The sequence below is a fragment of the Syngnathus floridae genome, chromosome 6 (genome assembly GCF_059516105.1).
Source record: "Syngnathus floridae isolate MCC-2025c chromosome 6, RoL_Sflo_1.0, whole genome shotgun sequence".
NCBI lineage: Eukaryota > Metazoa > Chordata > Actinopteri > Syngnathiformes > Syngnathidae > Syngnathus > Syngnathus floridae.
In genome coordinates, this window is record NC_142418.1 from 15,747,430 (window position 1) to 15,774,290 (window position 26,861).

Sequence of the window (26,861 nt, forward strand, 5' to 3'; positions counted from 1 at the left end):
AATAATATGCCTAAAATCAGTTCTTTTTTTTCTAGCTAGTAGTGTATTTCCAATTTTTACCACAGGAGGGAAGTCACGCACAAACTGGTTGCCATGCTTGCGAACAAGCACCGAAGAAGAAATGTCATGACGTAACTTACTCGCGCCCATCACTGATGCTTGAAACTCTCGATGTCGCGTTAATCGTCAAATACACTTTTTGCGTCATGAATACCGCTGGTTAAATATTTTATAGCGTACAGGCTTGGCTTGCACTTAGACCTCATAAAAGGTGAGTAGGAAACGTATATTAAACGAATGAGCAGACGCTAGCCATCATTTCGATTGCCTTTGACTTGTGTTTATTGTGCAGGACATCTGAGCCATGGCCAATGCTCAGTCTGCTCTGAAGATGGCCGTGTGCCTCCTCGTGATAGCAGAGCTGCTCCTTGCCAAGAAGGACTACTACGAAATATTGGGAGTGCCAAAAGACGCGACTGAGCGACAAATAAAGAAAGCTTTTCACAGGCTCGCGATGAGGTATCACCCTGATAAAAACAACAGCCCCGACGCTGAAGTGAGATTCAGGGAAATTGCAGAAGGTATAGTTGATTCGTGTTATTCTCTCACTATTTACTCTTTATAACACCTATGGATAATATAGAATATTCGATGACCTTAACATGTATATGTTTTTTGAATTTAAAAGAAAGCTGCACAGATTAATGTCATTTCTAGTTGTTTGAATGTAGAACGTTGATTTGAGATACAAACATCATCATGAACCAAACTGTAGATAATTTCATAACATTTACACAAACAAAATCTATAAGTCAAGCTGTAATTATAATTGATGAGTTTTTATCTCTTGGATTTTTTCCCCCCAGCTTATGAGACGTTATCTGACGTGACCAGAAGAAGAGAGTATGACCAGTTTGGTGGCGGTGCCTCTTATTTCACAGCAGGGCCACAACAGACGCAAAACGCGCACCAACCGTTCAGTTTCAAAGTGGACGACATCTTTAAGGACTTTGACATGTACAACCACAACAGCCGGCATGCCCGGCAGAGGCAACACTTTGATGAACATTCCCCGAGAGAACCCCACGGCCGACACAAGAGACACTTTCAAGGAGCCGGTGTCTTTGGTGACCTGTTTGACGACATTGAGAAGATATTCGCCTTCCACAGGCGGGCGGCGCCAACTGAAAGTGTCTTCCGTGCTGCCTCCAAACAGCATTGTAGAACAGTGACGCAGCGCAGAGGGAATATGGTGACCACGTACACGGATTGCAGTGCATCCTAGGATGCAAAATTCACCTTTCCTGTAGACAGTAATGACGAATAAGAAAGATTTAGTTGAATATTTGAAGGGGGAGTTTGCCGTGTTACTGCTAGCAAGATATGAATGTAATCTGAATTTGTTTTAATTTACAATCATTTACGAATCACAAAGCTGTGATAAACGTAGCTGTCGAGCAGAATTTTTTCTAATTTCATGGATATTCCACCATATCTTAAGCAAAACTCCCAAAATCCAGGATAATAGCTCAGAGTTAGGCCATGGCGGTGTGCTCTGACTATATGGACACCTCAGCAGTCATTCCTTCTCTGATTGGTTGTTGTGGTTATTTCTTAAAAATCAAGTCGAAATTAATTCCCATGGAAAGTTTCTAACATTACAATTCAGAACTCCCTGAATGGAACATTGAAAGCTGCTGGCCCTAATGTGAGTTTTTCCATAATGTACTTGGAAAAAGGGGGTTATGCAGTAAAAAAAAACAACTATCACGCTGTATATATATTTTTTGTCAATATACTGTAGAAAACATCATACATTTGTTGTAGTCGTAACTCACAGAACAGTGTAGTACAAATAATAGAGAAGACGGGTTTTGTAACATGTTACTTCATTCCTAGCTAGAGAGATAACACTGTCGGTTATGTGCAATATTTGTTTGCTTATTTGATGTTGTAAAAGATGCAATCCAAGCACGCCTTTTCTATGAGGTTGTAGAGTAGCCTTTGCTTTTTGAAGTTGTGTTATGAAAAATAAAAAGTTAAAACCAAGTGTCTCCTGTTATTTGTTTTTATTGAACACTTCATGGAATCGCTGTCACTTTACTTGTAAACACGTTAGGATTTTTTTTTTTTCGCCAACACCAACCAATACTCAACAATTCATAGTTGTGGAGAGGTTTATTTTAATTTTATTTTTTGTAATCATTTCAACGTAAAGGAAACTTTATAAGAATTCTATTCAAACATTTGTGGTAAGTAAATATAAAACATAACTTGTATTTCAAATTGTTATTGATTTTCATTCAAACTAAACCCGCGTACAAGTTTTGACAAAAAATAAATCCCATTCATTGTTTCGCAAATATTTTGGTGGCACCCTTGGTTACGGTTGCGAAGGAGATTTTGTTATGGTCGCGCCGTTATATGACGTCATTACAAGAAATGTAGTTCAGTAATCATCTCTGCGCCCGAATCACATAGCACGGAGATTTTTTCAAACTACATCTCCCACAATGCAGCGGCGCAATGCGCAGTAGTTTGCGCCGCAAAGTAAAAGAGATGTCAATCGCTAGCTTAGCCAGCCGCGGGACATTGAATGACTTTGTGAAGAACCCAGAAGTCTCCCGTTGTTCGACAGGTCCGGATCAATTTCGGAGCTCATGGAGGCCCTCATACCTGTCATCAACAAGCTGCAAGATGTTTTTAACACGGTGGGCGCCGACATCATGCAGCTGCCGCAAATAGTTGTGGTTGGTACTCAGGTGAGAAACATCACTTTGTTTTGGTAGCTAGCTTGTTAGTTAGCATTATACCTAAAACTTCAGCTTTAAGTTTGCGGCTTTTATTTTTATCTATAACTTATCGATTCTATGTGTGTTGGCTAGCCTTAAAACAATTAGAAGTATGTTTTCTCATACTTTTTGGGTGATTTATCCAACTACCTTCATAATATCCGCTGTTGATAATTTAATCTGTTATGGTTTTGTTTATCGTAATAAATAATACGACCACGTGTCGTATAATGTGTCCTACTTAGCTCATGCTAATGGAAAATATGTCCCAGCAGTATTCTACAGCACATGTGTGGTCACTTCATGTATAAATAGTTTATAGTCCCAAATTTCATATAGCAGCTACTTTAAATTTAATTTAATTCAATACTAATCGACATGTATTCCTGCAATTAGCACATAATATCGTCCAAATTCAATGCAGTACTGCTACAGGCCAAAATAAACGCCTCTCTTTTTCTAAAAAAGCCCTCAAACATATTACTGTAGCGCTTAATTGGTTTAAAGTGGCAGGTTATGCCAAACGTGTTTACTTTCTCTGACCCTCTAATAGGATAAAGCAGTCTCAGCTCTTTTGGCAGACATTAATGTATGTTAGAGTGCAACAAGCCTATCTAGGGGATGTTTTATTTTTCTGATTTATTCTTGCTAGTGAGCTCCAAAGACCCAAAGTGTCATATGCCAAGTTTTAATGAGTACAAGTTGTGGATGTCATGTCCAGCCACTTACTGCAGACATCCAGTCCAAAAAAACCTTAACCTTATTTCAAATGTAAACAAAACTGCCCTCTAACATTTTCCATGTTTGTTTTTTTTCCTTTAGAGCAGTGGCAAGAGTTCTGTTTTAGAGAGCCTTGTCGGCAGGGATGTACTACCGCGCGGCACTGGCATCGTGACTCGTCGGCCGCTCATCTTCCAGCTCGTCCACATCGATTCCGAAGACCGCCGGAAGACCAATGAAGAGAATGGTACTATCGGCTTAGTCGGTTTTAAATTTTTTAAGTTATTGCATCTTATCCCTGACTGGGTGTCCTGAATAATTGCAATATCAAAACATGTAAGGTTCCACTGTATTATAGAAAGTTATATTTTTTCCAAAGCTTTGTCAAAGTGGTTATAACCCATTTGTTGTTTCTTTCTTAAACTACAGAATTCAAGAAAAATGGGCGCTTTTACAGAGGTCTCCCTTTTATTTTTTTTTGCTTTATCGTGTTTGTATACAGTATAGCGTATCCTCCCAATTTCCGCCCCTTCAATGATTTAACTGTCCACCCGTATGGCTTCATTCAGTTCAGATTGATTGGAAAAAAAAATTCTATCATTCTCTGAACATCCCCGAATACCCAAAACAGCTGCAATGTCCTGAACTGCTAGCTTCACCTGAGATGACTAACAGGGCTTCGCCTTTTGCAGCTTTGATTGGCTTGCTCCTTCCCCGAACACGCCTTGCTTCTTTGTGCTAGAAAGGGTGTTGCTGTTGTTTTTTTACCCAGCTAAGAAAACATATGGTTTCCATTCTCAGTTTTCTTCCCTCAGCTCTTTTACTTTGAAGAGTTTTTACATTCCATTCTAGCCATCAGAAAATTCCTCTTGTAAGAAGATAGACACTATCTGGTGGTGGCATCATTAACTGATGCCCTCAATTTTAATCTTTGCAGGCATCGATGGCGAGGAATGGGGAAAATTCTTGCACACCAAAAACAAGGTAAAATGGAAGACAATAATGCCAAATGAGTCCACCTTAGTCCCGACCACCTATTAATTTCTTCTTATTATTATTCATTTAATTTTTTTTTTTTTTTTAGATCTACACTAATTTTGAGGAGATACGTCACGAAATCGAAGCAGAAACAGAAAGAATATCAGGCATAAACAAGGTATGGCCATTTACCAAAAAAAAAAAAAAAAAAAAAACACATCTTCCGGTTTCTCGTGTGGTTTCCACTTTGTGTAGTAGCCTGTCGCTGCCTGTCTTCAGACAAGAAATATAAATGCAGCCTTCATGTTTTGTTTTCTCGCAGGGTATCAGTGATGAACCCATTCACCTCAAAGTCTTCTCGCCCAATGTTGTCAATCTTACACTGGTCGACCTGCCTGGCATTACCAAGGTGGGATCAATTTAACTCACCCAAACACAATTGTGGTCACATTTCCTGTATTTAATTATTTTTATTTATTCATCTGCAGGTGCCGGTGGGAGACCAGCCCAAAGACATTGAGATTCAGATCCGTGAACTGATTGTGAAGTACATCTCCAACCCCAACTCTATCATCCTGGCTGTGACGGCCGCCAACACAGACATGGCGACGTCCGAGGCCCTCAAAGTGGCTCGCGAAGTTGATCCTGATGGTAAACGCTTTGCTTTTTTTATTTGCTTCAAAAATATCGCTAAGGTGTGTCCTAATTATTCCCAGGCAGGAGGACGCTAGCGGTGGTCACCAAATTGGATCTGATGGATGCTGGAACAGACGCCATGGATATCCTGATGGGCCGAGTCATTCCGGTCAAACTCGGCATTATTGGAGTCGTCAACAGGTGACGGGCCTTCCGTCTATTTGGACGTCAGTCATGTGGCATGCTAACTGTGGATTTTTTTTTTTTTTTGCCAGGAGCCAGCTGGATATCAATCAGAAGAAATCAGTGGCAGATGCTATTCGTGATGAGTACGCTTTTCTACAAAAGAAGTACCCCTCCCTTGCAAACAGAAGTGGAACCAAATATCTGGCTAGGACGCTGAATAGGTAAGAGTGGAAGTTCCTGTTTGAAGAGACCAGTAGATAAACCTGCTCTTGAAATGAGAACCAAAAATAATTGATAATTATTGTTAATAATGATTAATAATTAATATTAATTAATATTTTTAGTCATATCATATTATTGTGGTTGCGTATGAATGAGTTTGACTCAGTTTGTCGTCTTGGGCGCAGATTGCTCATGCACCACATCCGAGATTGCCTCCCGGAGCTGAAAACCAGGATCAACGTGCTGGCGGCGCAGTACCAGTCGCTGCTCAACAGTTACGGCGAGCCTGTGGAGGACCAGAGCGCCACCTTGCTGCAGCTCATCACCAAGTTTGCCGCCGAGTACTGCCACACCATCGAGGGCACCGCCAAGTACATCGAGACGGCTGAACTGTGAGTCATCCGCTAATCGCATGCTTCAAACTTCTTTGGGTTTCACACACAGTCTTCCTGTCACTATTCGATCCGTACCTGTTGGACGCTTTTTGAAAATCAGTTTGACCGAGCCTTCCATCTCTGCTCCTCCCCAGTTGTGGCGGGGCGAGAATCTGTTATATATTCCACGAGACATTCGGTCGCACGTTGGAGTCTGTCGATCCCCTGGGCGGTCTGACGACCATCGACGTGCTCACGGCGATCCGTAATGCAACGGTGGGCCTCTGCGAAATCTGATCACCATACATAATTAGCAACTGTCTGAACGGCCGGACATTTTGTTTTTTCAGGGGCCCAGGCCTGCTTTGTTTGTTCCTGAGGTTTCCTTCGAGTTGCTGGTCAAGAGACAAGTGAAACGTCTGGAGGAACCTAGTCTGCGCTGCGTGGAGCTGGTTCACGAGGAGATGCAGAGGATCATCCAACATTGCAGCAACTACAGCACACAGGTGACAACAGGCCACAGCTGAAGTTACATGAGTGTGCATCTTAAAATATTGCAAATTGTGAATTTCAATTGTATGCAGGAGTTACTGCGATTCCCAAAACTTCACGACGCCATCGTGGAAGTGGTCACTTCCCTGTTGAGAAAAAGACTACCAGTCACCAATGACATGGTAGGACAACAGCCCGCATTACTACGTGCATTATATTATTTACGTTTCATCACCAAAAATGATTTTTGCCTCGAGGTTCACAATCTGGTTGCGATCGAGCTGGCGTATATCAACACCAAGCATCCCGACTTTGCCGACGCCTGCGGCCTCATGAATCATAACATTGAGGTGCTGTTCCGTCTTTCAATGCAAAAGATCAGTCGTCATTCACACACTTAAGATGCTTTCTTCTTCTTTTCGCAGGAGCAGAGACGCCTAAGAATGAGGGATCTACCGTCCGCTGTTCCCAGAGACAAGGTACTGTTTTTATTTATCTATATAAAAATCACAATCTCCAACACAAGAGTCGTACAACTCATTAAAAAACACAACACGTTTCCATTCATATAAAGTGTTTTTTTTTTTTCTTTTCTTACAACCTGACCATGTTTTCCTTGCTTATATCTCTTCCGGCCAGCAGGCAGCAGCGGGTGGCGCTCAGGGTGCGTCTTCTGGGGATCAGACAGATAGCGGCGGGACGGGGAACTGGAGAGGGATGCTTAAAAGAGGGGAGGACACTGCATCTGGTGACAGGACAATGCCCCAGAATGCCCTCCCAGCCAGCCCGCAGAAGGGCCATGCTGTTAATTTGCTCGATGTGGTAAGGATGACTTTAAAAGCGGCAGGAATAAAGACGCTGTCAAGTCATCCATTTTTTTTCCCCATTCTCTTCAGCCCGTACCAGTGTCTAGGAAGTTGTCCGCTCGGGAACAGCGAGACTGCGAGGTCATCGAGAGGCTCATCAAGTCCTATTTTCTTATCGTGCGGAAAAACATCCAGGACAGGTACATAAAAAGCACGATACAGTTACGTGATCCAGCATCAGAATCCCCTTCTTCATGGTTCATCTCTGCCGCCCTTCTCAGCGTTCCCAAAGCGGTGATGCACTTCTTAGTCAACCACGTGAAAGACTGCCTGCAGAGCGAGCTGGTGGGTCAGTTGTATAAGTCGGTACTGTTGGACGACCTGCTCACGGAATCGGAGGACATGGCGCAGCGACGCAACGAGGCGGCGGACATGCTCAAGGTAACCACCAACCTACAAAATACACACGAAGTGGCGCTTTTATTATTAGTCATGATAATGAAATAAAAACTAGCTACTTTATTAGGTGCACCAGTTCAATACACGACTTTTTCAACCATGGGTGTAAAACTTAAAGCCCGGGGGGTCAGATCCAGCCCACTATACAATTTTTTTGTGGCCCACAAAAGCAAATTATGTCAACTTTCAGGATTTTTGCTAAAATCTGTACCAAAATTTCAAATTGTCGTGTGTAGTAAAACATAACATTGAATTTTTTTTTTTTCACAGTAACATGAACAATAATTGAACAAACTATTTCCAAACAATCGATTCGTTGTGATTATGTAATGAAACAACAAGACCCTTAAACATTTATTTGCTGTCACCGTCACAACGGCCCCTTGAGGGAAGCCGTAACCACAAAGTGGCCGGCGATAAAAATGAGTTTGACCTTGCCTGACCCGAGACGATGTCATTGGTGTACGCAGGCCCTGCAGAAAGCCAGCCAGGTGATTGCGGAGATCAGAGAAACGCACTTATGGTGAGAGAAGCCGCTCTCCTTCAGGCTCCTCCCCTTTCTCAATTCACATGGACCCCTCCCACCCGTTACGCGCGTCCACATAGTGACCCACAGTTCTCAAAATGCGACACAGTGTATGAAAAATGCTAGTTTTGAATGTACAGTCTGAATAACGAGGAATCTCTCTCCCACTCAAGCCCTCGACTAGGAGTAATCTATTTTTCTTATAAACCAAACTATCGACAGGGATGATGTTATTGTCCATTATTTTGTGTCGAATATTATTAAAGATAGACATGACCCAAATTAAAAAAAACAGCTGTTGTCCTCGTCGTATATTGCATACTAACTTCCATAATGCTTTTGAACCACCCCACCCCCCGCCCAGAAAAACAGACAGCTTTCAAATTCCGCTGTATTTTATTGTTTTGTCCTACAGGACACACACACACAAGAGTATCGCACCAAAGATCATCAAATCGGTCACGTTTGTGTAAGCACATTCCAGTAAGACACGTTGTGTGGCACCCGTGTATTGTGTTGGCGCACAAACTAAATCCCCTCTGCGATCGGGGGTACACCGGTGCGCTGTTTTGGCGAGGACGGACGCCCTCTTTACCTCAGCCGGGCTCCCATTTTGCCCTTGCCACGTCCCTTGGCGCTAAAAACAAACAATAGAAAACATTTAAAACCGTTAGTCGTTCTCACTGTAGCTTTTCGTGCAACTTTACCTTTGGTGATCCTGCACTCGGACGAGGAGCAGGTTGATCTGCAACATAATTAACAAAACAGCATTAAAATGTATCAATTATAATTGAATACTTGAATTAGATCAAATAAATGGAAAAGATATTGTTCCTTTTTGAAATGGTTCTAATCCTACTCCTTGTTTTTGTCCTCGTATGATGAGGCAATGCTAATTGCAGTAGGTAACGACGGACTCACGTCACTCTTCTGCCTTTTGAACTTATCGTTGAGGTCGTACTTCTCCGTCTCCAGTTGCATCAGCCACTGCCACAGCTCGTTCGCCTTCTCCCTGTGCGAGAACGCCATAGGTCATCTCGTATCGTATTCTGTATTATTTTGATTAGCCCCTCGTTTGTCATACTTCAGCTTGTCGTCACTCAAGTGGTCGATGTTGAGCGGCTTCCTACGCTCGGCCAGAATCTTCTTCTTCTTCTCTCTCTCAGTCTGCTTTTTGCCTTTTCTTTCAGTCTGTTTTGGCATATTTTGGGGAAAAAAAATATTAGGACATGTGAAATTCAGCAAATATCAAAGCTAGGTGACCTTCTGTCCGGCGCCATATTGCTGGCTCATGCTGGAGAGGGCCTTCTTCTTCTTGGCGTCGTCGTCGTGCTTCTTGCGGTGCTCCTCCTGCTCTCTTCGCTCCTTCTCCTCCTGGATGGAGCACACAAACGCTTACGTCAACGCTCAGGGTCATCGCTCGTGTTTTTTAACGAGTGCCAACTCACGGCCTGCCTGGCCTGCCTCTCTTTCTCCATCTCGGCCCGGATCCTTTGCTGCTCCGCCCTCTCGGCGCGACGCTTCTCCTTTAAGCAAAATTAGAATATTCGTCACAAATTGACCGGTTCATTCGGAAACTTCATCGCTAAAATTCGAGTTTTTTTTCTGTGCGGCCCCTTCAGACTTCATGGGGCACAATTGGAACTGCCCCAATTCGAGTTTTTTCTGTGTGGCTCCTTGTTGCTAAGCAGACTTCATGGGGCATAATTGGAACTGCCCCAGGGCCACAAACGATTTCATTGATGGATTGAATTCAGATAACCTTTTTCACTGTATATTGTAGATGTGAGCACCACAAATTTGTTTGAATGACTCAAAAGGGGCGGACAACACCGTGCCCCTCAAACGGGTCAGGGCTAGCTTAGCGCGATATATTCGGATTACTATTACGTTTACTTCCTGACTCACAATTCTGTTGACGAGTGCAACAAGCTCCTCTTCCTCCTTCTTCCGCTGGATGAAGTGAGCTTCGATGAGCGACTGCAACTCGGACAGATCTTTCTCCAGTCGCTTCCTGTGGATGTCCTGCGCTTACAAGTATTGCAGACTATTTAACAACATGCGTCAACTTTTTTTTTTTTTTAAGTGTTTTATAGGATTAACATCTCACATCAAAATCCACTTTCTCGCCATCCGGGATCTTTGGGGCAGGTATATTTGTCATAAATCTGTGTAATGGAGCAAAAAGAGGTGATAATTAGCAGATGAAACATGAATTGAGTCAACAGAAATAAACTTACTTTGGTTTAGGCTTTGAGTCATCTTTAAAAAAAAGAGAGAGAGAGAAAAACATTGACTTTAATGCAGGATTAATGATTCCGCCATTGTATTCCAGTAATGTTCACTAGCTACATAAAAGAGGCATTCTTATTTGTTCCATTATTTTCTAATATTTAATAATAAGTTCATACAGAAATATAAAAGGAGAATGCTCTTACCTTCTTCCTCCCTTCGCAGGAAACATAGAAAATCAAATGAAAAATGAAAGTCATCAATTATTGACCACATACTAGCTGTATATATATGTATATAATAGCGACATACTGAGGGTCCCCGAACACGACCTCTTCTGAGTCCGACATGGTTGTCCTTGAGGCACGCTCTTCAAAATAAATCTGTTTTTTTTATTTTGAACAGACAAATATTTCTGATCAATAAACAGCATAGTGACACATTCACACCGTTCCATTTTTAGAGTATGACCAGTGCAGCGTCACCCTGCCCCTGGGGAGATGCAGATAAATAAATATTAATCATGCCTATTGATAGAAATGGTTTTTATTGCTCCTCCTTTTTTATTCCAAATTGCCCATAAGAAGCTTATCTTGACCTTGGCCTTATTTCTGATCAACACCAACAAAAATCATTTAGTTTATCAAATCAGACTAAATAATGTTGCTTTATGTTTCTCCTAAAAATGTAAAATAAAAAAGACAGAACATTTTCTTTGTTTGTTTGTTTCTAATAAATTGTAAACATGTATTTTATTTATATGATCAATTATTTGTAATCTCTTAATTTTATTTCATATACCTTAATATGGTTTACTTAAATAAAACAACAAATTCATATTGTCAAGAACATTTTTAGTACATGCAATATTATTTACAATGAATACCCCAAAAAAATTTCATCCAAATAATGGTACAAATATAAATACTAAGGGATTAATCATCAAAAACTTTATATTCTTAGCATCAACATCTATATACATATAATTCAAGTCCTTACCTGCTAGCTGAGCGTGCTGCCAACTTCACCTACTTGATCTTGACAAAGTGTGGCCCCACTTTTTTTTTTTTTCCTTTCAATCCAAGTATACGCCGTACGCTCGTCCTGCCCTCCCTCTGTACTCATGTGACACCAGCGCCCTATGAGTGCTCTGCACCAAGGGGAGCATGGCTGCCGTAGGACAACTGCACGGGGGCCCTTGCCCAAGTCACGTTTAAACACAAGACGACACCCTTTTATTGCCTTTTTTTTTTTTAATTGCTGAAAATATCCAATATCCATCCAACACAACATTGCCGGGACTTACTCGTGTGCTCAGCAGCGGGTTGAGGCTATGTCAAATACACTCCAAAAATTATTGTCGTCTTTTTGTAATAGCCCAAGTTACCACAAGATGGTGCTAAAGCCCCTGGCTAAATCAAGTGCTAATCGGTGTCAAAGAAGTAGCAATTTAGCTTGGGTTGTTCGTGGAAATTACTTTGGGGTGGTAGTCTACCGCTTTTTTCATGAATGTAATTAAATTGCTGTTCTTGGCCCCAAAAAGTTTTTTTTTATGGTGTACTAAGTAACTAATACTGGTGTTCATGTGAACGTAGCCTGAGAGAAACACGCGTTATCGAAGCATGCTGCAAACAAAATAAAAAGGCAGTGTCATTGTAAACACGGGATAGATAGAATAATTCAGTGGATATAAAAAGTCAACACACCCTCCTTTAAATGGCAGGTTTTTAAAAAGTTTAAGTCCCAATAACATGGATTTGAACAGGGGTGTGTAGACTTTTGATATCCGCTATAGCTTGACATTTTTTTATGTTATGCTGCAAATGCCTTTAGGCTGTTTAATAATTATAATCCTGTATTTGTTTTGGATTTGATTTAGTACCCATCAGTAAAAAAAAAAAAGTAAGCAGCTTAGTGGTCTCGCCTCGATTAACTCGCAGAAAGCAGTGCACACACAAAACGGAACTGTAAAAGCTCACAAGGAGAAACAAACATTTCAACATCTTGACAAACACTAAATGTTCCCTCGGGTTCAACATCTCAGACAATTTTTTGTTGTTTAACTCTTCAAGGCAATGGGACAGTGCAGCCTATCCAGATCATGTGATCTTCACTCGGCATCGTGCTTCAAGGCAGGCGGTGAATATTTGCTGCGATGCTAGAGAGTGGATAAAACGAGAATCAGATTTAATATTACTGTAAAACATATGCTTGATGTTTTACGATACGATCTTATTTACACAAATAACAATACAATTGAATCCGAATCGATATATGATCAAATTAACTCCAATTACGCTAAAAAACACATTTCTCCAACTATGATGTGATACGATTCGCTACGTTTACGATGCGGTATGATTTTCTCAGATTACGATACGATGTGAATCATTACAATTGGATGATATTTACTCCAATTTCTGTTATTACAAAATGATACAATTAATCCAATTACGATACAACTCACAACAAATGCAATTAAGATATGATGTCATTCGCCACAATTAAGAGAGGATGGATTGACTCCGATTATGAAACGATTTTCTCCAATTATGATAGGGTTTAAATTACGATTCAAATACGATTACTTTCCCAAAATGAAGACAAGTGTCAATTTACTCCAAATTGACAAATGTTTCCCGAATCTATAGTGAGTCAAAGCACATTACGTAAATCACCAAGTGAGACCACTTTGTTTCAGTCGTCATCTGTTCCAGCGTGAGCAGCAAATAGTGCTGACAATGACGGTCCACTGAAAGGTGTAACTTTGTCATCTGCCCTTTGCCTTCTATTCCCGATAAAGAACGAATGCTGACGGAGCAGAGTAGCCGATAAAACTATTTGAGCACAAATGACATCCGGAGACAGACTTCTCGTGAGCCAAGGAGTTCATCTAGTTTGGTAGCAGAAATGTTTTTTGTCATCGGCGTTGATTGAATAAGCTGAAAGTACTTTGGCCGAGTTTGAGTGCTTACTTGTTGCTAAGCCAGTGAGCCATCGGTCGTAATGTGACAATCAAGCAGCTGCACGACGGTATGCATAACCGAGCGACGGCTCGCGTGGTGGCGCGGGTGACAACATGGTTGTCACGCGGAGCATGGTTTTTTTTTTTTTTTTTTTTTTAATAGCGCAAACAAGGTCAAGGTGACTGCTTGTTTTAAATTTAGAGTGGGGGACTTCCATTTACATGGCTTTTTTTTTTTCACGATTTTCCCCCTTTATTATTATAAAACTATTCACTCCAATTACGATGTACTGTGGTGTAATTATGATCATTTTTTGATGAATTTTTAATGATTATGGTTAAAAAAAAACCTTACTTTTAGACAAACTTGCCTTTGACTCCAACCAACACCTGCAAGAGCACAGAACAATTCATCAGTATGGCGCACCAGTTAAAAAAAAAAAAAAGTGTTGGAAACTAAAAGTTGTGTGTTACTTTGGCTGGTGTCGTGCTTTTCTTGGTCTCCCACATGTTGGGCTTGTTACCGACGTCACTTTGCTTATTCACGTCCTGTGACAAGTCCAAATAAAAATTGTTTATTGAGCAGCGATTTTGCTTTTACCAAAAGTGATCTGTGGTCTGAAAAAATGATTGAGTTTATTTTTATTGTTCCTGTCTCATTGAACCTTCTGAGAAAATACCACAAAATCATTTTGAATGTCTTAAAAAAAAATCTGTACACATTATTTAATTTTTTACACCTAATGTTATAATGACTTTTAAATTAAATATGCTTAGTTAAAGCACAAGTAGTCAATGAGTGCACATTTCCAACAGGGGGAAATGTTGCCTCACGAGAGAACAAGGCTAAAGATACCGTTGACATGGGGGGAGGGTGAAGAAAGAGGTACTGAATGGAAATTTTTAAAAAATTAAATATCCAATGTGACCGCCGGGTGTATCGAAGAAATAATTGGGCAATAATAATAATTACATTAGTACGTGCTTGTGCCGGCTGGGATTTATCGGGCCTCGCTCCGGGCTTTGTTGCCACCGCTGCCGGCGGTTCCGATTCTAGCGGCGTCTTCTCGGCCTGTGCGGACTTCGCCGTCCGACTGGCGACGCTTCCTTTAATAGACCCTGCATCCTGGAGATGATACAAAATTACTACTTGAATTTATGCATTGATTTTGATATCAGTATATCTTCTTGCAGGGTTAGCACCTTATTTGCTTGATTATCAGAAACATTGCCGCGCTCCCACATGCTCTTGATGCTACGCGTGCCGCCTGAGGGGATGTCAGCCACGAGAGGCTTGGGGGATTTCACATCTTTGTTCCCCTGCGGAAAGTAGAAATAACATTTAGGATGGAGGGAGGGTTGGAGGGAGGGATGGATGGAGTCACCTGGACGGCCGAGGCGTACTGTTCGAGTCTGCTGCCGATCTTTGAGACGACGGGGGCGTGTGACGTTCTCACGCTGGGCCCGAGCGCAAAAGTCAGACACCTCATTAGGGACACCTACTCTGCGTCACCAACCATCCAAAATTTCTTACCTTTTTTGAGCCGATTTGCTCAAGAATTCCGCCTTCTCCCCAATCTGTGTGAAACAATAACACGGATTTAGGATATGAAAATATTTAACAAGTGACTAGCGGGGTCAAGTTGCCCTGCTGATTCGAGGACTGTCTGACTTTTCTGTCTCGTTTTTATAGGAGAGTGGATTGAAATGGTGGCCAGCATATGTGAATCATTTCGGAGCTCCGCTGTGTTTGTTGCTTGCTCGAGTGCTTGTAAGAACATCTGGCGAGCATTTTACACAAACATTACAAGTGTTTGACAATAAAGCTAAGTGAGACGCACGACTCAAGGATGAGAAACCTCAAATATGTGAGGGAACGTTTTACGAGAATGAATGAAAAAAATTCTTTTGATTAGAAAATAGTTGTAGTAGTGAAGCTGTAACACGTTTTTTTTTTCTTCCAAAAATACTTTTTTCACAAAAAAGTTTCAATCATCTGAGTACAAAAATAGTAATAATATTTTTATGAGAAAAATGGTCAACATTTTATAATATTCTAATAGTACAGAGAATTATTTTTCAAGAAAAAAGCCGTACGTGTGTAAGTAGGTCAGAATATTCTGATGTTATTTTACAAGAAAAAAAAAATCACAATGCTTCCAAGATTTTTTTTTTTTTTTTAGAACAAGTCACAAATATACAAAATCAAAGTTACATAACGTTACCTTGGATGAACCTTTGGGGGTGATTTTGAACGAGGGCTTGGCAGACTCTTGCTCTAGCTGCTTCTTCTTCTCGGCGGCCTCCGCTCTCCTTTTCTCAATCTCCTCCCTCATCCTCTTCCTCTCCTCCTACGGCGCAGACGCCCGTCAGCGCTCACACATTTCCAGCCAAAAGCGCAAAAACGTTGCTCCTCACCTGCTCCTTGCTCTTCTTGTTCTCCAGCTCTCGCTTCTTCTGCTCTTCCTCCTCCCCGAGGATCTTTCGCCTCTCCTCCCTCTTCCTCTTCAGTTCCTCCAGCTCAGCTTCAGCGTGGTGCTGCTTCTGCTTCATCTTCTCCATCTCCTCGCTCTCCGCGTCATTCCGCCGCCGCTGGAGCTCTTGTAGCTTGCGCTCGGCCTCCTGCCGCTCACTGTCGTCCTGCCCCGCCGAAGGAACGTCGTCCCTGCTGGCCCCCCAAAAAAAAATTCACAACAATACTCACAATGTTAGTTGTAATCCAACAAGGTTTATATTTCGAGCAACTCATAGTCGGAATCGTAGAATTATTAGAATTGAAAATAAATTGATTTTACAAAAACGATTTTACTAATTTAAAAAAAAAAAAAAAAAGATGTTTTACCTGGATAGCTTGTCTGGCTTTTTCAGCTTATTTTCAACAAATGCTCCATTCTGTTTGGTCGCTACATTCTTGGAAAAAAAACAACAACAAACAAATTATTGGTAGAAAAATATACAAAATATGATTTTTATTTTTGGTAGAAAGTAACTTAAACCCAGGATTTTTGTTCACTATTAATTTACTGTTAAATAGCGAGTCCCAAATCGACTCAAGTGACTTATAATGATACTTTTTCCTGGAAAAAAATTACATTATAGTCCAAAATTAAATTAGAAATTAGATTAAAAATCCATTTTGATCATAAATGATATTTTGCCCAAAGCCTTATATTTACTTTTTGGACAACATGTCGGCATCCTACAGAAAGTAAATAGCCAAAGACTCCAACCTCATCTTTTTTCCTCTTCTCCTCCATCTCTCTCTTTTTGCGCTTCTCCTCCTCATCTTTCTTCTTCTTCTCCTCGGCTTGCTTCTTTTGTTTTTCTTCCTCCTCTTTCTTCTTCCTCTCCTCCATCTCTCTCCTCTTCTGCTCCTCCTCCTCCTTCTTCTTCTTCTCCTTTTTTTCTCGCTCCTCTTTCCTCTTCTTCTCCTCCAACTCTTGTTTTTCTTGCTCCTCTTTGCGTTTCTTCTCCTCCTCCAGCTCCCGTTTTCGCTTTTCCGCCTCTTCCTCGTCCTTCCGGCGCCTCTCCTCCAGCTCCCGCTTCTGCGCTTCCTCCTCTTCCTTTTTCCTTCTCTCCTCCATTTCCCTTTCCCGTCTCTCTTCCTCTTCTTTCCTCTCCCTCTCCTCTTTTTCCCGCCGCTCTTCTTCCTCTATCCTCCGTTTTTCCTCCATTTCTTTCTGCTGCTGCTCCTCCTCCTCTTCTTTCCTCCTTCTCGGTTCATTTTCTTCTTCCTTGTCAACCTCAGGAGCAGCCTCCTCCTCCTCTTCTTCGGCGCCAATCTTCTCCTGTAGAAGAAGTGTTTTTGTTTCACTTTGCTGGATGAGCTTCTGCAGATTGTCTCCGCAATTTCAAAAAGGAAAAATACATCATAACCTTACCTCTTCCTTTGTATCATCTTGCTCCTCCTTCCAAGATGAGGCATCAAGCATCTCCTCTTGGACTTGTTCCTCCTCCTTCTCCTCGTCCTCCGCACCACTCTGCCCACCACTGTGGTTGTCCACCTGGTTTTCAGGCGACCCGTCCAGCCCGTTGGCCGCGGTGAAACTCGGGTCCAACTCCTTTTGTCTCTCGATGGCCTCCTGCATCCTCTTCTGCCGACGTTCCTCCCTCTTAGCCAGGCGCTCCTCCAGAGCCTGGTCGTCGTCCTCCGCTGCCAGACTCATGGCGGAGGAAGGAGAAGTCTCGCTCTCCGCCACACTGCAACGAAAGTATCTCAAGTTGTTTCAGCATTTAGACGTCAGACATCCATCAGGTTGTGTTTGCCATCCTACTCGTTGGCGTTGATCACATCGCTGCTTCCGCACTCTTCCGATTCTCTCATCTTCTTCCTCTCTTCCCTCGCACGTCTCCTTTGCTCCCGAGCCGCCTCCTCGTCATCGTCGTTGGCGTAACCCATTCTGTAAAAACGCATTTGATGCTCTGGAATGAAACCGAAAAAGTGACATCAACTTGCTGGATCTCGACTCACGTCTCGGCCTCCTGGCGCATCTGTTCCCTCCTCTGTCTCCTCAGTTCCATACGGCGGTCAAAGTCGTCATCCATGATGGCCCAAAGATTTGCTTTCTCTCTGGGAAGCAAAATACAACAAGTAGGAAATCAGACCAAAGTGCCATAAAGGAGTCGTTGCGGAGGATAAATAATCTACGCGGGTTCAATTTGTAGAGTTCCGTAACTTTAGTCCGGGAACTCCTGCCATGGCTTGTCGCCATATATCAAGCCGAGTCTGGATTGTATCTCGCTCCTCGTGTTGCACAAAGAATTCCTGCTCCTTCTTCTTCCAGCGAATTCAACTACCACAAAAGGAAACGCTGCTCCTTCTGCCTCCTCCTCCTTCTTCCCTCAGAATCACTTTTAACAACTTTTACTCCGCCTTACACGTAACAGGTCCTGTGTCTTGCTCCTTTTCATGTATTTGTTGACATTTGTGCGATTAACTCAACAAGTCTTTACACGAGCTGACTGTTCCGACTGCCCATAAAATATTTTTTATATTATGAGCAGAGATTAAAATAACGTCACTTCCCGTTGTCCTTGTGTACAAACAGAACCTCAGACTCCACAAGAAGATAAAATTAGTGATTTCTATTTACTGTGTGTACCTTATTAATGGAGTCTTGACAAGGTGTGATATGAATATGAAACCAAAACTAACTCTGATCTTCATGATCCTTAAAAAAAACATCCCGAGGCGTTACAGGAGTTTACGGCTTAGATATTAAGCTTGATTGACATTGTGGTGTGTTACTTAATATCATGATTAGGATAATCCAAAGAGATTTGGATGCTGTGATTTCTTATAATTGGCAATCGATTCATTCTGTCTGGTCCTTTAGTTGTATTTTTACGACACGCTTTTACGACACTCCAACTGCCTGAGCAATTCAATTCAGATTTATTGAAATTTAATCAAGCCGTTCCAGGCCAGCGTCGGGTTTAATAGGCCGAGAAACTGTCATGACCAAGAAGGCAGCACGCATATGGGTGACGGGTTTGCCCCCCTGAGAAGCGTTTACAATCTATCTGGAAGTCACATCGGCTTCCTCAGCATGACCAAACATGGTCACCTGGTGCGGGATAAAAAAAAAAAAAAAAACTAACCAATAGACAAATTCCAAACAGTTTATGTGAGGTGACATACTGTAGTCAGTGCCTATTCAAATGTTTGTAACCACTTGAGTTGGAAAGAAGGTTGTTTGGTTTGGGGGCGTGTGGATGGAGGATTTTGTAAAGCTTCAGTTTTACGTGAAATAAAACTTGCATGTTTTATTTTGTCGGCAAATAAAGTGATTTTTGTCTACCAGTAACTATACACGGGCTCCCTCTAGTGGGAGGCAAAAGAATCCCCCAATAAATTGCATTGGTTTAAATTTTGAATTCAAAAACTTTGCATTTAGGAACTTTTTGTTGCTCAACTTTTATTTCGCCAAATAAAATCACTTAGATGTGTAATACGTTTTAATTGAATCATTATTCAATATTTATGTAAATGCAAATACATGCAGTGCTTTAATTTTTTATTTAGTGGTAAAATGTTTGAGAACCACTGGTTCAATTGCAATTTATTTTCCTGCTTGGGGTCTGACAGGACAGCACAGCCCATCATCTGGGCCAGCGGTGCAGTCGGCCTCCTTTTAAGGAAGCACGCAGACGCCCTTGTTGTTCGCTGCTCCCAGCTTTGGCCGAGCTACAAGGCCATGGATGGAGAGCAGCGTTTACTCTTGCAAATATCTGCTGCAACACAAAGTGACAGTCTCAAAATAACCTCTTTCCATTTAGATTGCCATGAATCAACATTCCAGCTGCTTCCTTTGGGAGACTAAAAGTATGAACGGGAGGCTAATGGGCCATCTTTACTGTCAATGAATGGAGGCTAAAAAAAAATAGCTTTGTCATTTGAATGTGGTATACATACAAGACAAATCCACACAAACAATCAAAGAGTTTTCATTCATTATAAAATAGCATTTTAGCCAGTCAGAAGACTTTTGGTGTTGTTGCTAGGCAGAATTTGTAGGGCACAACTGGGACTGCCAAGTTAAAAAAAAAATTGTCCATAATGCTAAAACAAATAAAATCATCCCTAGATAGTGTCAAGAGTGATACTTTGAAGTTGGCTAAATAGTTATTTTTGCAAATTATTTCTATATTTTTTTACTATCAAGAATTTGTAAGAAAAATGCTGGTTCACTGGTATAATAAAACAAACCAAATCTTCCTTAAATTGTCAATCCTTGAGACTTTAAAGTTTCTTAAATAGAAGAATCAATGTGAGACTTGATGTGTATAGATAAAATATAGCAAATAAACAACATCAATGTGTATTTGATAAGCACATTTCATACACAAGGCAAAGGCAGGGGTTAAAAAGAATTAAAACAGATTAAAAAAAGATCAGAGATTTTCAAATTCAAGAAAAACGGATTTACTCTTCCAGTTAAACATCCATTTTTGAACATATTTATTTTAGTTTTTTGGGGTCTTTTTGACTATTTTCAAATGAAACAATTATTTTTATATCTTCGTCATTACGTACTCCATCAATACGGGTAACGTGGCAATTGAATATGCTTCTCACAACAAAAAGCTGCTGGAAATTAAAGTACATCACCAGTTAGATGGCACAATGAGACAATAATCTTTAGTAAAAGTCAAATCAATGGACCAAGTGGGAGACTTACCTAAACAGCAAACTACAGCGAGCAGTTTTCAACTTGAAAACAAGACCAGGAGAGCAAGCAGAGGTTTTTAAGTGCAATGGGAAAGCCTGAGGCCCCGCCTGCATGCTTCCCACTGGATTTGTGCATGTCTTGATTTTTTTTTATGGAGACTAATAAAATGAAGTACATTTTGGCTAGAATGGCCCCTTCAACTCAAAACAGTCAACTTACCCATTCCTGGCCATGGTGTAAGTGAAGAGCACTTTGCAAGCGAGTGAATTTTGTGGGTTCAGATTGAGATTAGTTCTTGCCATAACAGTTTTCTAGAACGGATGCTGGTTTAAAATAAAAATACAAGTGCATTACAGTAAAATTTAATTTTATAGAAAATTAAAATGATCATTTGATTCAAAAAGTGAAAATCAGACCGATTCATTTCCTTTTTTCTCAATATTCTGATTGGTGTTAAGATGTTACAAAAAGTAAAAAAAAATGTGCCTTAAATTTTATATTGGTGGATGATAGCTTTTCTAAATAAAGCCAAGGTATGAAACAAACATTTTTAATGTAACTTTTATTTGCTTTACCCACACACACAAAAAAAAACACTTTGGATGAGTGACAAACAATGGAAATCAAATGTGATTTTGAACATAAAGACAACATGCTACAGCTTATTGCATTTTTCTCCAGTGAGAACCTTTTGTTGAAAAACACCAGCTGACATACAATAGTGGCTAACTTTTGTACCATTTCCAACAAAATCAATTTACAGTACGTTCCCTTTACCAGTGCATACGAAACAAGAGTGGCAGTTAAAAAAAGCAAGCGTAAGGTTTTCCGCATTTTGTAACAGTACATAAATCAAATAAGTGCATCAAAAACAAAGACAGTAACAATGCCACCAGTGACTAGCTTAAGCATCTGGGATAGTAACTTGGAAAATACCACACTGCCTACTCTCACGCAATATTTTAGCAATGCTAATGTTACGTTTGTTTGTTTTCCCTCGAAGAAGTAGGGAGGTGTCAGTAAAATGTTGGATTGACACAATGTTAATGCTAACTAGCAGTAAAACAACTTTAACCCTTGTAACAGAGCAGGTTGCTGACTTTTTGAAATCTCGCATCACATTTTAGCTACAATCAACACATTTTGTTACCAAAACTCACATGAGTCATCAGTTTGGAAACAAAACAATAAGAGCTGACGTCTTCTTCAAAATGCTACCTCAGACGCACGTTCACATTAAGACTTTCTCGCTTTCAATTTGTCTCCAGTTGCTATCAAGTTACTTTTCCCACATTCTCATATTAGGTGAGTTCGCATTAGCTATCCTGTACCTGCTAATGCTAACGTTAATTGAATGTCTCACATTCATTTCAAGTTGACGCTTTGGCTTTTCCCTGATCCTCCACCTTTTTAATGGCCGCTTGGATTTTCTGCTGGTCTCCCAGGAGCTGGCGAGCTTTCACGGGCTTCAACTGCTCGTCCAGCTCCAGCAAAACCGGAATCCCCGTCGGCAAAGTCACACCGGCGATATCCTCGTCCGAAATACCTATCGGAAGCATATGAATAGGGAATATTCAAGTTTAGCTCGTCAACTTAAACTTTTGACAATTTCCTGCCTAATAGTCTTCCTTTATAAATGCAATCCTATAAAAGTATCAAATATATTAAAAAAAACAAGTGTAGTGTTTTTCTGATATACCAAGTCAAGGTCTGACTGAACTAAAATGAATGAGTGGCCGACAAGTACAGAACTATCAAAGGTCAATGTGGATGCTCAATGTAACCTAAACTAAGTGACCTTTTTTTGAGTCGGGTCAAGCGGCCATTTCTGGCACGGCGCGATATTTGACAAGCGCGATCATATATGGGAGCTGCTGCTCGATGAATGAATTAAAAATCACGTTAACTCCATTCAACAGATTGTAAATGTCAAAGTGATGATGCTGATATACGATATTTAAAAGAAGCTTTTCCACTTTTGAACAGCTAACTCGCGTTGGTGTTGCAGCGCTACACGTCGGCATAAAGACAGACTGTCATCATATTTTGAGAAATATTATGCAAGTCACTTATGCAACTCTGTGTGTGATCAGCCGATTATGTATTTGCAAATGCAAATCTTTAGTAAACCAGACCCTGAATGTAACGTGGCACCAGCAGAGTAGCATACCTTCCAGGTGTTTGAGCAGGGCGCGGCAGCTGTTTCCATGAGCTGCTATTAGCACCGTCCTGCCTTGACGGACCTCAGGTAACACCGTGCCTTCCCAATATGGCAGCAACCTGTCCAACACCTCCTTGAGGCTCTCGGCCCGAGGCAGCTTGTCCTTCTCCACGTCGCACGTACTGTATCTGCGATCACTGTAGATTTCATCAAAGTACGGATGCGATTTGTCGATGGGAGGCGGAGTGACATCGTAGCTCCTCCGCCACAGCTTCACCTTCTCCTCCCCGTGCTGGGCGGCCATTTCAGCCCGGTTCAAGCCGATCAAGGCTCCGTAGTGGCGCTCGTTGAGCCTCCACGACTTCACCACGGGGACCCACTCCTGGCCCATGGCCTCCAGGACCAGCCAGGCCGTCTGGATGGAGCGGCTGAGGATAGAGGTGAACACCAGGTCGAATTTGTAGCCCAGCTCCTTCAGGAGCCGGCCACAATCCTGGGCCTCCCTCACGCCATCCTCGCTCAGCTTCTGATCCACCCAGCTGCAGAAACGGTTCTCCCGGTTCCAAGCCCCCTCCCCATGTCTCAGCAAAAAGAGTTTGTACATGGAGAATCCACAGCACCACCTTAAACATACACATCAAGTTCAAATGAGGGCATTAACTTATGATAGACTTGAAATTTGTGCCATTAAAAAAAAAAAAAAATCACAGGATATTCCAGCTTTCACTTAAGCTCAATTTTGATACAAACTTAACGATTGAAGTTGATATCTGGAGGCAGGAAGTGAACCCCACAGTATAACTGAACTATTATTAGCATTTCTATATGAGGAATTCATATGTATTCACCTTAGTGCATGCATTGAAGTTTTATTTGACGCTATCTCAAAGATGTTTGCGGCTTTATTTACTTAAGACAAACATGGCTGCTATCACTCGTGCACCCCGATATAAAAAAAAGCGCCCCACGTGTGTTAGCGGCATAACAAGCTTGCAGCCGTGAGCTTGTACAACTAAAATGCACAAAACAGCATTGTGAGCAAGACTGCTTACCTTACGCGGCTTTTAGAAGCGGTGGAAATGTAGACGGGACGATTATGACAATATTTAACCCGGCCATTAAAGCGTCTGCATGATGGGATACTGATTGACAGTTGTTCTGGTCCAATCAGAAGAGGGGAGCCCAGAGCATCAGCCGCGTCATGCCCATATTTGGAGGAGAGACTACGCCCATGTTAATTCGCCACAGGGGCGGACGATGAAGAAAGGGCGGGGCCATGGCATGGCGCCAACAACCGAAAGGTTTGTATTCAACTATGGCTAGCAAACGTCATTTAAGCTTCTTTTGTCTTCGTAACCTGTTTGTTTTTGAACTATTGTTTTTCAGTCTGTGTGGTTACGTCTTATAATAGTATGAAACTTGGACATTTTCCAATTAAAACAGTGGTGAAAAGTAACGACGAACAAGTAAGTCTTTGCTTTTAACGTTTATTTTATATTACTTCATACATTTGAAAACATACATATCCATATTTATAGGAATTGCTTTGTTAATACTGGCTCACAACTTATTTCACACACTGGGGATGATGACTGAAATATTTATGTCAAAATAGGAAGTAAACTTTGTATTTATCTGAAAAATATGTTGTTTTTTCATTTAATTTTTGCATTTAAATGACAAAAATAGTGTTAGCCCACTACAGTTCTCTCAGTGATAATATATACATTGATGTCAGTAATAGTATTTGTTACTATTCTTACAATTCAAACTTAAATAACACAAGCTCATGATGTTTCCTCCACAGATCACTAAAAGCGTTCTTCGAAAAATGAGTGACAGTCGGTCGAGCCATCGGTTTCATCCACATGGTCGGGTGCCAAATGCCAAGACAACAGGCCCAATGTCTACTGGCCAGCATTGAACAGCTTCATTCTGCCCTCCATACCCGACATGGCGTCCACGTTCTTGCGCCAGTCCGTCACTTCCTCTTTCTGTAAGATAAAGATTTTCTTTCAATCAAATCTTCGGAATTGTACGCATAACAGTAACCAATTTTCCCTTCTTCCTTTAAAAGTCAACAAATGGTTCCAAAAGAATATTTCAACATAGTTTTGGATATCAAAAATCACTGTGTGTGAGACCAAAAAGATTCAAACTCCCACCTTCTCCTCCTCTTTCTTCACAGTCTTGAGGTTAGCCTTGAAGTCCACCGACTCTTTGACTTTGGAGCCGAGCAGCGCTCCCAACATGGCGTCTGCAGACACCCTCACCCGCTTCAGGGTCGGCCTTTTCATCTTGCCCTTCAACTCGTAGATCTTCTGAGACAGGTCCCGCAACTTTTTTTTTCCCATACAAAAAAAACTGTTAGGTACATGCAAATATGTTCTTATCGATTTATGCCTTCATACACGCATACCTCGATATCATTTTTGGCCACCTTTAAAGCAATGTCATAACGATCCTCATCGATTGTGTCGATCTTCTGGTGAAGCTCTTTGCAAAGACTCTGTAGACATAAACGTTAACGTAATCGTCATCTTACACACTAAGGTTAGCTGTTTGTTTTTGATGTCCACAACATACTTGCAGTTCCTGTGTAGACAGGCTTGACATCTGGAGTTCTGGAACTTTCTCAGACAGAATTCTTTCCCGTTCCTCTTGTCTTACTTGCTTTTCATTCTCCAGCAACACCATGGCCTTCTTTAGCATTTTAGTCTGATTGAACAGCATTTTTTTTTTTTTATACATATAAATGACAGCGCAGTTAGCAATGACAATAACTTGAGGGAAATATTAGTCATACCTTCAAAAACAGTCTGCGAGATGCAGATATTTTGGGTCTCTAGAAAAGAGAACAATGCATATATTCAAATTTTGGGGACAGAAAAGTTTATGTATGAGTTTATGATAGATTACTGTGTAGCATGTTATAAAATCTGCAAAATTTTAAATTATATATTTTTTTATTATGTTGGTTTTCACAGTAAATTTGACTTACCGACTTCCTGCACACATAAGCAGAAGGTGACATTGAGTCATGGGGAGAGTACAAAGTTTGTTATTATATTTTTTTTAATGACAGTTCTTCAAATGCGAGTCATATTACAATGAAGCTGAGTGATACTCACCCTTCAGACATAGCTTAGCTTTTCTTGTGTCTCCCTCTGTCAGGTGAGAATGGAAAATAAACATCTCAAGAACATTGGGGACACAAGGTATGACTTTGAGGTCAAATATGTCACTTCAAATACTTGATACTAATATACTCAATTGATATCAAGACTTAATTGGGTTTGTGCTTTATCACTTATGTGAGACACAAACTAGAAAATCTACCAAAAAACCATTTTATAAAATAAGATGTCAACATGGTCAAGATTAGACAAACTGTTGATATCACATAGATTCTACAAATGTTATGTAATAAACATTTTTTTCTTACCTTACACACTATGGGATAGAACTACCGGCTGGCTGCTTTTTCCACGATGAGAAGGACACAAAGAAGCTGAATATATAGATTCCAGTGCCCTTGTGAGTGGCTCTCCAAAATAACACACTATTTCCTCACCATTCTTGCCCGGTGTCGTGTAAGAGGTGTGAAAATGTTCAGCTGTGAGGCTTTCTTAAGGAGCTGCTTGGAGATTGAGCGCCACTTGGTGGGTTTGAAATGAAAGGATGTTGTCAAAACAAATGTAAAGTGAATTAATTAACCCCAGGCTCAAAAAGTATTAACTTTACAGGGAATGTTTTATCCATCATTTATTCATGCGAGCATGAATAGAACAGTTGAAAACTGTATGATAAAAAAAAAAATTAAAACCACACCATTTGTAAACACCTGTACTGTAGAGAAAACATGAAAATATTTGAAGAGTAATACTACCCCCTAGTGGCGTTTTGTTGGTATTGCTAGAATGACTAAAACCTTGTAAGTATAACACTGATAGATCATTATTGATCCCATAGACAAATACCAGTATTACCACAGATACTGTAACTATTTTTGGTGCCATAAATTGATACCTTGATGCCGTATATAATATTAAAATCACAAAAATATGAAGATGACCTCTGCTGCCATCACATGGCGGCAGTGAAGAACTGCAGTACCTTAAGTGACCACTATAAACAGAC

The 26,861-nt window shown here is 41.0% G+C and overlaps 6 protein-coding genes across 14 annotated transcripts; 2 read left to right on the top strand and 4 right to left on the bottom strand.

Moving 5' to 3' along the window:
- The first annotated feature begins 78 nt into the window (after positions 1–78).
- Positions 79–2,049, top strand: dnajb9a (DnaJ heat shock protein family (Hsp40) member B9a). The gene is made up of 3 exons (XM_088379300.1): positions 79–271; positions 353–581; positions 867–2,049. Exons 2-3 carry the CDS (start codon positions 365–367, stop codon positions 1,283–1,285), a joined length of 636 nt encoding a protein of 211 aa, XP_088235426.1. The 5' UTR covers positions 79–271; positions 353–364; the 3' UTR covers positions 1,286–2,049.
- A 430-nt stretch (positions 2,050–2,479) lies between these two features.
- On the top strand, positions 2,480–24,592 carry dnm1l (dynamin 1-like). Of its 7 annotated transcripts, none has more exons than XR_015859150.1 (21): positions 2,480–2,762; positions 3,615–3,759; positions 3,942–3,971; positions 4,450–4,496; positions 4,597–4,668; positions 4,813–4,899; positions 4,979–5,141; positions 5,207–5,327; positions 5,402–5,533; positions 5,720–5,926; positions 6,064–6,184; positions 6,259–6,414; positions 6,493–6,582; positions 6,658–6,750; positions 6,826–6,879; positions 7,040–7,222; positions 7,297–7,406; positions 7,488–7,647; positions 23,893–24,022; positions 24,108–24,187; positions 24,529–24,592. XR_015859150.1 is itself a non-coding variant. In XM_088379438.1 (19 exons), the coding sequence occupies exons 1-19, from the start codon at positions 2,661–2,663 to the stop codon at positions 8,190–8,192; spliced, it is 2,130 nt and encodes a 709-aa protein (XP_088235564.1). In that variant the 5' UTR covers positions 2,483–2,660; the 3' UTR covers positions 8,193–8,485. The 7 variants fall into 7 exon arrangements, 4 of the variants coding, with proteins under 4 accessions (XP_088235564.1, XP_088235565.1, XP_088235566.1 ...); XR_015859151.1 differs by having other exon boundaries at positions 2,482–2,762; positions 7,043–7,222; XR_015859152.1 differs by lacking the exon at positions 3,942–3,971 and having other exon boundaries at positions 2,482–2,762.
- Positions 8,601–11,545, bottom strand: tnnt2d (troponin T2d, cardiac). The gene is made up of 12 exons (XM_088379456.1): positions 11,423–11,545; positions 10,736–10,806; positions 10,630–10,640; positions 10,432–10,453; positions 10,302–10,359; positions 10,100–10,216; positions 9,640–9,717; positions 9,455–9,565; positions 9,276–9,382; positions 9,113–9,203; positions 8,899–8,936; positions 8,601–8,828 (listed from the first exon to the last, which is right to left on the bottom strand). Exons 2-12 carry the CDS (start codon positions 10,771–10,773, stop codon positions 8,783–8,785), a joined length of 717 nt encoding a protein of 238 aa, XP_088235582.1. The 5' UTR covers positions 10,774–10,806; positions 11,423–11,545; the 3' UTR covers positions 8,601–8,782.
- LOC148396852 (uncharacterized) lies at positions 11,657–20,609 on the bottom strand. Of its 3 annotated transcripts, none has more exons than XM_088379443.1 (15): positions 20,570–20,609; positions 17,860–17,958; positions 17,663–17,788; positions 17,270–17,588; positions 16,619–17,176; positions 16,231–16,298; positions 15,807–16,053; positions 15,614–15,739; positions 14,923–14,966; positions 14,774–14,846; positions 14,592–14,708; positions 14,362–14,514; positions 13,863–13,937; positions 13,744–13,778; positions 11,657–12,581 (listed from the first exon to the last, which is right to left on the bottom strand). In XM_088379443.1, exons 2-14 carry the CDS (start codon positions 17,931–17,933, stop codon positions 13,746–13,748), a joined length of 2,013 nt encoding a protein of 670 aa, XP_088235569.1. In that variant the 5' UTR covers positions 17,934–17,958; positions 20,570–20,609; the 3' UTR covers positions 11,657–12,581; positions 13,744–13,745. The 3 variants fall into 3 exon arrangements, with proteins under 3 accessions (XP_088235569.1, XP_088235568.1, XP_088235570.1); XM_088379442.1 differs by having other exon boundaries at positions 15,807–16,056; XM_088379444.1 differs by lacking the exon at positions 20,570–20,609 and having other exon boundaries at positions 15,807–16,056; positions 17,860–18,015.
- Positions 21,097–23,918, bottom strand: bpgm (2,3-bisphosphoglycerate mutase). Its single transcript, XM_088379450.1, has 3 exons — positions 23,774–23,918; positions 22,731–23,344; positions 21,097–22,106 (listed from the first exon to the last, which is right to left on the bottom strand). Exons 2-3 carry the CDS (start codon positions 23,323–23,325, stop codon positions 21,931–21,933), a joined length of 771 nt encoding a protein of 256 aa, XP_088235576.1. The 5' UTR covers positions 23,326–23,344; positions 23,774–23,918; the 3' UTR covers positions 21,097–21,930.
- On the bottom strand, positions 24,195–26,325 carry LOC148396854 (troponin I, slow skeletal muscle-like). The gene is made up of 6 exons (XM_088379454.1): positions 26,167–26,325; positions 25,528–25,888; positions 25,308–25,439; positions 25,141–25,230; positions 24,887–25,060; positions 24,195–24,715 (listed from the first exon to the last, which is right to left on the bottom strand). Exons 3-6 carry the CDS (start codon positions 25,431–25,433, stop codon positions 24,629–24,631), a joined length of 477 nt encoding a protein of 158 aa, XP_088235580.1. The 5' UTR covers positions 25,434–25,439; positions 25,528–25,888; positions 26,167–26,325; the 3' UTR covers positions 24,195–24,628.
- Positions 26,326–26,861: the final 536 nt, after the last annotated feature.